The sequence below is a fragment of the Neospora caninum genome, chromosome XII (genome assembly GCF_000208865.1).
Source record: "Neospora caninum Liverpool complete genome, chromosome XII".
Lineage (NCBI taxonomy): Eukaryota > Apicomplexa > Conoidasida > Eucoccidiorida > Sarcocystidae > Neospora > Neospora caninum.
The window spans coordinates 4,572,104-4,582,881 of NC_018398.1; the positions used below are offsets into that span (position 1 = coordinate 4,572,104).

General features: G+C 53.3%; 1 protein-coding gene across 1 annotated transcript; it reads right to left on the reverse strand.

Annotated features, from left to right (window-relative positions):
* Positions 1–2,463: 2,463 nt before the first annotated feature.
* Positions 2,464–9,773, reverse strand: NCLIV_065980 (putative centrosomal protein; the record flags this gene model as incomplete). Its single annotated transcript, XM_003886149.1, has 16 exons — positions 2,464–2,517; positions 2,654–2,776; positions 3,068–3,179; positions 3,339–3,457; positions 3,974–4,063; positions 4,195–4,301; positions 4,467–4,554; positions 4,803–4,877; positions 5,024–5,189; positions 5,598–5,668; positions 5,996–6,192; positions 6,477–6,833; positions 7,179–7,757; positions 8,435–8,561; positions 9,219–9,305; positions 9,723–9,773. 16 exons carry the CDS (start codon positions 9,771–9,773, stop codon positions 2,464–2,466), a joined length of 2,403 nt encoding a protein of 800 aa, XP_003886198.1.
* Positions 9,774–10,778: the final 1,005 nt, after the last annotated feature.

Below are 10,778 nucleotides of genomic sequence, written 5' to 3' on the forward strand. Positions count from 1 at the left end.
CAGCTGATGCTATGTCTACTATAAGGACCTGAGACTCGACGGCGCCAGTACCTCCGCTCTCTTTTGTGAATCGGACTGTGTTGTACATTGGCGACGCAACCTACATGTATTTTGATGGGCGACGCTGTCAGAATTGTTTCTGCGTTGTGGTTGGAGATGGGCACTGGTCCTAGGGGTAGTGCAACTGGAATCGCAGCTTCATCTGTTTGCATTCGCAAGGGTATCTTTAACCGTGAGCGTTTTCATCCCGATGTACGCTGGATGAGACTTACGACAATCGGCAGCTCCCAACTTCGTCTGGTCCGGTGAAATATCTTTCGGGGAGATGTCGTGTCCCGGTGATGTCGGCATAGTCTTTGACGTTCCTTTGTTTTTTGTGGGAATGACAAACTGTCGTGATGACTCGGTGTCTCTGGGCGCCGGAAAAACTGCTTGACCTGCCTGATTCTTTACTCCTTATACTTCAAGAAGCTTGCATTCGGTTATCTCGTGTGCCCGTCACTTGGCTGCTTTCTGTGCCGAACATGGTGTATTCGTTGTACGCCCAAACCACATCCTCTCATGTGAGATCAGATGAAGGGCAGTGATCCATAGGTTTGATAAATTGTCCTTCAAAACACGTTGTTCGAGAATTGTACGCTGCTAGCAATCTCTCCAGGATGTGTTTAAGGGTGACACTATACGCGAAAGTCTGTGCTAGTCCTGCCATGCATTGTGACGCTCGACCACCGTTCCAGGTTTTTCACGGGCTAACTAGAGATTGACGAACAGCTAGTCATCAGCTGGATATTTTTGCAGCACACCTCTTCCGTAGCGCAGCGATAGACAACGCCCATCCAGGTGTCGGGGTTATGCGCGGACCTGGACCGCCCCAAGTATCGGCTGAGAACACTTGCGCGATACATTTTGCCCCTGGTGTCATTCGGGTCTAACGCTATTCCTCCTAAACTTGTGACTAACGGGGTGGCACACAAGGGAGGAAATCACCCAGTCACAACTGCAGCACCCAGCGGTGCTGTAGGCCACTATTGCACAAGCAGTCAAACTCAGTGCATGTTCCCGCTTTTGATGCATCCATAGCTGCCCCCGAGATGTTGCAGCCCTATCATCACCAAGGACCGAAAAGAGAGAAACGTTTTTTCCAGTGACGGGGAAAAAAGTGGAATGGAAGAGAAACTGCCACCTGCCGTTCGTGTGGCGATTGAGGACGCCTTGTTTCCGGATCTTGTGTCCTGTGTACGTACAGCATGAGGAATGTGGCAGCTGTCTTTTGAGTGCATACTTCCTGTCAAGTGAAATCGAGTTCCGCGTTTTCAATCGTACGATAGCGCGAAAAGTATGGCTGCTGCTCCTATAGAAGGATTGTGCACGTCCCGTAACTCGCAAGTCGTACCCTAATTAGCCCTAGCCCTCTGGTGGTCTGACAGAGTTGAATCATGGAAAGGAAAAGAGACAACGACGAAGTAAGCCCATAGGAAAACTGTCTATTGTAGACTCCATATGACATTGACCGATAACTAGGTCCGTGTTCTGAAGCGTAAGCCCCTGCACATTTCCTCGCGAACGTCTTCGGCGAGTACCGTGTCTTGATAGAGGAGCTCCACGCAGTTTCAAAAGTGGCTCTACGAATGTCCTCACGAATCAGACAACTTAAGAAAGCTCTCCAAGATGCAACGTACGTTTAAGATACTTCCATGATTTGTGATAGCGTAAGGTGAAGACCTATTAGCGCATGGCCCCCCAAAAGCAGAGTGGCCGAAGAGGCAGGGTTCAGCGAATCGGCTAGGGCATGCAAGGAAACACGGCTCGCTGGCGTTTCTCCAGCTTCTGCGCACAGCGCCTCCCCCCCACCGAAAAAGGCAAAATACGCAGACCGTGTCACTGCGAGCAAGGCGGATTTGCAGTCCATCTGCGAAGAAGCGACAGCTCTTCACGTGAGTCAGTGATTCGTGCACGGCTAGCCCCTTTCCCATTTAGTGTGCCTCGCTAGGAGACGGGCTGGACTCCATCGACTGTTGGCATGTACAAATATTTTCCTCCGACACGGGAAGGACGTCATACACCTATATCGTGCGAGAAAATTGATGAGCTTTGCCCAGCCTGTAGCTGGGCACGTTCTGTGTTTAACCAGCCTGGAGCAATGTACTTGGGCTTCCCCCAGTGCCCTGGCAGACCGAACCGACACAATGCGAAATCGAGACACAGCAAGAATGATGGTAAATTGAGCAACAGGCGCACTCACGACCGTTAAACCGACTAATCCCGTCTTCCGTCTAATCTGCTTTTTGACAACCCTCTGCGGAGAAGCGTGCGTGCGTATCACTACATTCCTAGTTTTTACATAATTCGTCGATATAGCTGTGGATGGCCCGGCGAAGCCTGTTTTCAAATTTCTCCGATACAACAGGCAACCTTGACTAGTCGGGGAACGACTTAAGAAGCGTCACCCCGATACCAAGCATGTCACTTGGTTTCCTCGTTAAGGAATTCAACGAATCTCTCCGACAGCCTTTTGCCCTGCAAGCCGTGACACACGCGCGCATGCAATATTGAATTCACACCTCAGTCCTACGGGAGTGAAACTGACAATGTTGCGTTTAGCGAACACCTACCAATGCAGACTCGCCACATCCCGCGTATGCAGGAGACATACCTGGTCCTGGTCCCCTTGGGCTCCTTTCCTGGTGCGAATGCCAATTTTTGCTCTGTCTTCCTCCGATAACTGGAGCACGTCGCATATCAACAAAAAGACTTCATCTCGCCGCCGAATTTGGCCCTGAACACATAGTGCGACTGCACAGCCCAGCCACCATGTATGAATGATCCTTCTGCCACTCGTTGATTGTGTTTACGATGGGGAATTAGGACAGAATATCAAGTTCTTTGCCTGGAGCTTTGTTACGTTCCGTACAGTTGTAGGTAAAAGGTATGTTAGAGACTCAGACTAGCGTTGGAGCATATTGTTTCATTCGATAGTCGACGCTCAATCTTACCATGCATAGCTCTTTTCCTGTACCACTTTTTTTTTTCACGCATCCTGTCTCGATACTAGGCCGTATGCACCTACTTCCAGAGCTTGGTGCTTGGCAATCATTTCAGATATTAGTCGTCGGTCTACATAATATTCGCGTTCGTCTTCCTCCTTCTGCTGCCGTTCCAGTATCTTTTCAATCTCGTCTCTGCAAACACGCCATGAAGAACAAAGTGTTGAAGCTCCATGTTTGGCAGAAGGGGTGACTGTAGCTGAAACCAAGATAGCTTGACGTTTGACACCACCCTCAGGTTCCGTTTCAAAGGTTCAACCTGGATCCCCGGCATGTTTACGACGCTGTACCTACTTGAGCTTTGCGTTTTCCAACAGGAACCTGTCCAAAGCCTCTTCCAACGCTGTCACCTTGGTCTTGGCTTCAGCCAGTTCCTCACGAGTTCCCGAAAGATCAGTCACCGCACCCGCGTTCTGCAACGGAGGACAAGGCAAGGGATCAAAGATATCTGAAGCAGTCGATGGCCCGTGCCACAAGCCCCCCGTAGTCGTGCAGTGCTGACGCCTGCTCGCTCGAATCACTTGTACCGGATTGCGATCTGCCGAAAACTGTTTTATTAGGATTGTGGGCAGTGTCATTAACACTATGATGCGTCTAGACCAAGATCTACCGGAGGTACCGCCATCCGCGATTAGCGAAATCAGACAATCCGCATGCTCGCCTGACATGCTCGGATGCGGCTTGTACGTTCCTGCACATGTGGGCGGGCGCCCAGAACCAAAAGTCTACCGGATGTATGCTAAGCTGTAGGGAGGCAACCCAGCATTGCTGTTCATTTGAATGATTCCTCGCTCTGTGGTCGATGCTGGTGCATTCTCACATCCGTCACGGTCCCTCGCCATGAAAGCTTCCGCACTTCAGATTTGGTTTCCACAGCACTTGCGTCTTTCTTGCAGTTGCAAGGCAGTTGGGACACGTGATGCACCTACCTCTCTCAGTTTTCTCCGAAGTTGTCTGACTTCCGTTTCAGTCTGTTCCTTTTCTCCTTTTAGCCTTTGCAGCATTGCGTCACTCTCCTCCTAAGCACCAGACCGAAGAGGAAACTCAGAACGTGATACATGAAATTCAGGAAAAAAACGTAGTACACGGCAAACCTAGCGACCTCATCAGCTCCACAAAACGCTAGGATTCTTGCGTAGTTGTGACCCACTTGCATGTGCTCCATGACCTTGTTAAGACTTTCGACCGTTCGACGCGCTTCGTTCAACTCCGCCTCAATAGCATCCCGTTCAGCGTGAGACTGAATCAACTCTAGTTCTGAATGAAAAACCATCGTACACGGCACCAACGAACCCGTAACCTTGAGAATGTGACTGCAACTTTCCTAACGGCGCGGCGCCTAGCTGCGCATCTCCTGTGGCGATACGAACGCTTCTCCGACCAAAACAACGGTCCGGAATGCCTGATACTTGGAGAACACACCTGATTGATTCTGAACGCTCTGCAGATTGCTTAGCCGCGCAAGTTCGCTTTTAGACAAAGTCAGCTCCTTTTCCAAAGCCTCGACCTTCTGTAGGCATGACACAAGGCGCACGAAACGGAACCCAGCGCCGTGCAAAGGGCTCGTTGCGCCGTTCCCTCGCGGCTGTCCTTGCACCACTTGAGTCGCGATGGGACTACGAGGAGGCAGGACGACGCCTTTGCTGCCCGGATGGCCAGTCCAACGAGCGTCGACGGGTCCGGTACAAAGGCGGCAGCCACCACCGGGGATATCCATCTCACGTGCGGTATTTGACGGTAAATTTTACGCTGCCTTACCATTGCGTGTGACCTGTGTTCGGCGAGCTCCGCCGATGCGGCTTGCAAGGACTGCGACACGTCCGCGTGCGCTCGCTGAGTAGACGAAAAGTGACACACCTTAACGACACGATGACTTTCAGGACTTGCATGCGCTGACGCCAATTGCCTCCACCCTTTCCCCGGAAAGATCAAACCGATCCGGCGGGGTGTCTGAGGCTGCGCTTTCTCGTTGGACGCACCTGCCAAGCCTTGACCTGGAGAAGAAGGTCCCGATTTTCGCATTCGAGTTGCTGTGACCGAGCAACCACGGGGTCGCCTGGCCTCTCTGTTTCGTCACTCTGTGCGGCCTTTCGATTGGCAGTTTGAAGCCTCTCGTACTGCTGGAGCAACGAATCGTACTGCTGCCTGTGAAGAGACGTACACTTTGCAAGCAGTGGCAATTGATCCGAGGCTATAGTACGTAGATATAAAACAAAATCAGCGAGGCCCCTTTTCAAACAACGCCAGCTTCCATCTGCGGATATTTGCCTCTACGCAATCGTTATTTAAGTCTGGGCAGTTCACGGCTGCGTCAGTTTGGCAGCGCGATTGGCCCTCCGGAGAACCCGTCGCGGTGCTGGCCGCCAAGGTGTCGACACACGGCACGTAATCGCGCGAGACGCGTAAATACTGAATTCAGTCCAAAACGGAAACAAGAGCAGACCTTAGCATCCTTGTGCCCCGCGACGGTCACGTGATGGAGCTACAAGACTCCAGACCAAACTTTGGCAGCCGAGTGCATCATTCCACCGACTGATAGCGGGTGTGGGGTACCTGACGGAACGAAGAGCTTCGTTCATGTGCTGCTGGACTTGGGCCTGTCGCTCTGCCTCCTGGTCTTCAGCCTGCGTATAGCGAACCCGCGCAGAGGGAAGAGCATCTGACGCGCTTTTTGGCGAATCTCGCACGTGCGCCTACGGCTTCTGACTTCAGCCAGGGAAGTGTGACGCCGCACGCCACCCGCGGGAGTGGTTGCTCGGCGATTCCTGTGAAGACACCGGAATTTTTGAGACACCCGAGCAACTCTCTCCACGGACCCGCGCTGCGACTGCACGACACATTCGGGTGACCTCTCCCCTTGAAATATCTGTAGCCGCGGGACGCGAGTGAAGGCCACCAAGGCCCGCAGTCCCAGGCTTTTCCTAGGAAGTGTGGCGCTCTCTCTCCCGCACCTTCTTGGCGGCCTCAGTGGTTTGGTTCACTTGGTGCTCGAAAGCCTCTTTGACGTTCCGCAGCTCGTCCTCGAGTTCGTGGATCCGGCGCTCCTGCAAAGAAATCCGATGCTGGAGTAGCTGGCGAAGGCGCACCTCGTCTTGCAATTGCTTCTCAGCCACGATGTCACCCGGCACTGGTCCATCATTGTCGCATGCTGAGATGCAAATGCAGAGCACACACGCGGAGGTCGAAGCAGCGTTCATCTCACCGAGAAACAGCCAGCGCTGTCGAAGGAGTGTGGGCCACACAAAGCGCCGGAAAAATGCGAGCGACGGAGAGTAGCAGATGGAAAATTTGGAGGAGTCCGGAGTTGACCTTCGAACCTGAAGCCCTTCGGGACAACGTCACTTCCATTTGAAGACGATAAAGGCGAGCAGCGTAGGCCACTGCTCACTTGCGCTTTCCTGCATGCGCTGTGCGCAACGGTTTCTGACGCACCTGCGGCACCGGCAGCCCCCCGGTCGTCGGCGACTGCAGAACCAGCTGCTTCCCCGGAGCCTCGAATGGAACACTGTCGAGACAAAAAGAGTCGTCTGTGTCTTTTTTCTAGGGACGCCGTCCTTCCCTCCTCGCCAGACACCGCAGGAGCTGAATCGTTCTCGGCGGAGAGGCAGTGAAGACACTCGAGGAGTCGGGCGGAGAGCGCGAACCAATCGAGAATGGGCGACGAATTCTCAGCCGAAGGCACCGCGCGAGAGGCCGCAGCGGCTGCCTCGCTCTCTAGCCACTCCAGTTGACTGGGAGGCAGGCACGGCGCCAAGGTTGCAGACGCAGCTCGTTGAAACGCCGGCGACGCTGGAAAGACGGAGACAGAGAAACGATTCATGCTTGCTGAGAAGGAAGAAACGTCGAAACCGTTTCGAGGGTGATGACCCGACACATCCGCAGCCTAGACGGGTCAGACGGCCAGCGGTCTCCCGGTCGCGAAACGTCTCGTTTTCCTTTCCCAGCACTCCTCGCTGCTCCCACGTGTGAACAGATCTCTATATGTTTATATATACGCGCTTATATGCAGATTTGCAGATAAATCCGTGCATGCGTCACAGGTGTACATGCATATGGGTGGGTCTTTGTGGGTCACCTAGGAACGGAGTCCTTTGTTTCTGGCTTTTTGTGCCGGCACTGGCGTGGCGTTCTTACCGACGAGGTTCGTCCACTCACTGAGGAGCCACTCAGCTCGTCCCCTTGCCCTCTCCGTACAGCAGCAGGCGGCATCGAGTTGCATGAGCGCCTCTTGGGCGTCTCGGCCGAAGTCCCCGCATTCCTCTTCCCCATCGACAAAGGGAGTGCCCGAGCCGTTTCCTTCCGGCTCCGAACTCGCGTGGCTGTCCTCCGCTCCTGCATCGGGCCCTTTCAGACCGGGGAGAGATGCACTGCTGGCGCTTCCCGCCTCCACGCCACGCGAGCTTTTCCTCGACAGATCGAACCGTTTCGAGACCCGTGAGGCTCCAGGGAATGCAGGCAACCCGCTGTCAGCGTCTGATCCACACAGTGCGTGCAACAGTTTGCGAACTGGGGCACGCAAGTCGCTGAGAGGGATGAGAGGACTCCCTGCGAGGGAAGCCGTCTCGAACAGATCGCTGTCTGGCGGCGGAAACGCCGCTGCGGCGGCGTCACGAGGAGTGGAGATGGAAGAAGGTCCACCCCGTGGCCCACGGAGAAGGCGGCACTGGTTGCGCAAATCCACAATCAGTTGGGTGTGTTCTGCGGTCTCCTTCTCTGTTGACAACACACAACGACAGACTGGGCCGAGAAGCGTCAGCCGGCCTCAGCGTGGCAACCGGCGCTTCCTGTCGGCAAAACAGCGCCCCAAATCCCGAGCCATGCTTCGGCGCAGAAACCCGCGCCTCAGTAGGGTAGGGGCCCGGAAACCGACGGGTGAAGGAGTTGATGAGCAACGGACCAGCGGCTCTCAAACACCATTTGCTTTCTCGTTTCCACGCGCAGATGCGTATGGCTGCCTGGGAGCGCGTCCCGCGGCGGGTTCAGAAAGAAACGTTTAAATAGGGAAGGAGGGATCTCACAAGAGGGACGGAGGGTCTCACGGGATCCACCTCCTCGAGAAGAAAAGTGAACGATTCGTCCTCTGAAGGGAACAAGCGCCTCATACTGCCATAGTTAGTCAACAGAGAACCTTCTAAACAGAGGCTCTCAGAACGGGTCCAACCCCCAGCATGGCACACTTGCCGACGAAAAAGGTAAAGAGGAACACCCACATCCCGTATCTCTGTAAGTTGCTAACCGCACATAGATTTGTTTCTCGTTGAACTAATAGCTTGGCGGTGCCGCGAAAGTGGTCGCACACAAAGGAAGCGAAAGAGAGGGTAAGAGATCGATGGGTTGTCGTACCCCGACGTAGGCACCGACTGCAGCTGATCCCTGTTTGTCGGTCTTACCTGCCTGCTGAAGACGTCGTTCGACAAAGAGACGCCTCTGTTCCTCCTGATGGAGACGCAGCTTCAAAGTTTTGACACTGTCTTCTGTTTGAGACGCGGGGCAATGCTGTTCTGTAGAGTGGTCCGCCTGCAACCAGTCAGGGGAAAGACAACCACGCTGGGTCAGGGTACTTGAAACGAACAGTGGACAAGTTGCGAGTGTCTAGCGGCGACAGAAGACTGTCCAGCGCGCCTGGCAGCAAAAAAAGACGAGCAACACCGGATCCAGAAACTACCGAGGCGTCAAGCAAGAAAACCGTAGTACTACCAAGCCTCTTCTTCCAAATAGAATTCATGGGAAACCTACACGCAGACACGGATTAATTATGTCCCTCTGCGCATCTAAGGTAATACTCGGAACTACAGAATGAATGGAACAGACTCTAAAAAGCGAGCATCCCAGCATGCCCACGGCATCGCCAACGCCTTTCACATACTGACTGTCGAAAATACACGTATAAGCGCCTGCATACGTGGACACGTTCCCATAAGAGAGACGTGTATATGGCATGCACACGCGTACATGTACATACGCTGATGTACAGGGATATGGTTCGGGCACAAGAGGAAAGATGCATGCCAGCGTCATGGATGGAACCCTTCCTTCTCTCGGTTCAATCCAGGGAAAGAGCGCTCACTGAGAGCTAAAAGTTATTGAGTGTTTCCTCGTGAAGCCAAACCGCAAACAAAGTTTCCGATATGCTAGTGCCTTGCAGGCTGTCATTCGAAGATGAAATGGACTAACATGTTGATCGTCCACGCTGCCTTCCCCCAGCAGTTCCTCTTCTCCCTCTTCTTCTTCATCGTCCTCTTCGTCCTCCGAGAGAAGAACCTGAAAATGCACATGTCGGCGGCATACACGACGGCGAGTTGCAGTCCGCACACCAGATGCGCACGAGTATCCGTGTGAAGTCTATGCTCTTGATAAGTGCACGTGAACGCCGAGAAGAGTTGGGCGGGTACTCTTGTTCTTTATTACTGATAAACGAAGCTTCGTCTCCGACTGGAGACAGCACTATCTTCACGGTAACCCAGATCCTCTCCGCAGGCGTCAATGAAGACGCTGAGCGCGTTGCGCACATGGAAGCGGAACAGATCTCTGAAGGAGCTCGCCATGATGGCGTCGGAATTCGCCTTAACGGTTCCTTCTCCAGTGGACGCTAGGGGACAGTGTCGCTGAATCAACGAGCTCGGTGACAGGAGACTTTTCGTGCTACTACTCGGTTTGGGAGGCAGTGGACCACCTTACCGCGTTGAACTCCTGGACTGCCCCGCGGAATGCCGACCAAGCATTCTTCATCTTTGATAAACAGGCAACGGCGGTAAAGAGAGAAACAGGGGAACGAGAACAGCGCCTTGTCAGCCGCCTCTAGAGTACCCTGACTGACCCCTGAGACCTACACGGGTAGCGGGGGCCCTCGGATATATGGCTAATCCTCTTTACACAGGAAGGCTGCGAACAGAGATGGTGACAGGAAGGCAAAAGAAGACTACGGAGGCGTGCATACGCGCAGAAATGCTGGCTACACAGAGAGCTCTGTAGTTGGGCGTTGCCGAGGTTCGAGGCCGAAGAGGGGGGTGGTTCACACGCGGTCACAACTTCGGCTGGGAGCAAGCTACAGCACAGGGCATGACAGGGAATTTCCTTGCAGGAAGCGCTATGCAATCGTACACGTTGGAGACAGGGTTTTTCTGAGACAGAAATAACTTACGCATATACCGAAAGGCGTTCCAATCTCTAAAGGACGCCCGACGCCAGGCTGCACGACAAGCCTGGCTGTGGTTCGATGCGCATGTGTGCTCCTAATGGGTCACTTCGGAAACGCTGGGTACCTAGTCCATAGAATGACACAATCACCAATCGTATTCTTCCTAATGGATTTTTGATTCAGTCTTCAGTTGTGGAATGGTTTCTATTTCTTCATATCTAGACAACAAAGGCAAAGAAGTGCAAATATAATCGTCAGGTCGTGTTCACCGGACGCGCGCTCGAGGCGCCTTGCATGCGACGTTTTTTCCCGCGAAATATATTTCTTTTTTATCTGTTTCACCACCTGCCTAATAAATGTAGAAGCCTGAAGAAAAACCAGTACTTAGAACCGCTGTGGTGGTGAAGACGCTGCTTGAGGAGACTGTCGTTTGCCAAATAGGCTACTACTTAGCCTACGGCAAGGTACCTCACAGAAAGCGACTTACTTGAGATATACGGTACCATGCGCACAGAGCATGGCCACTAGAGAATACTGTTTAGTTGCCTGTAGATATTCAAACTTCAGTGACTCAATGCTTTCTATACGCGGAATGC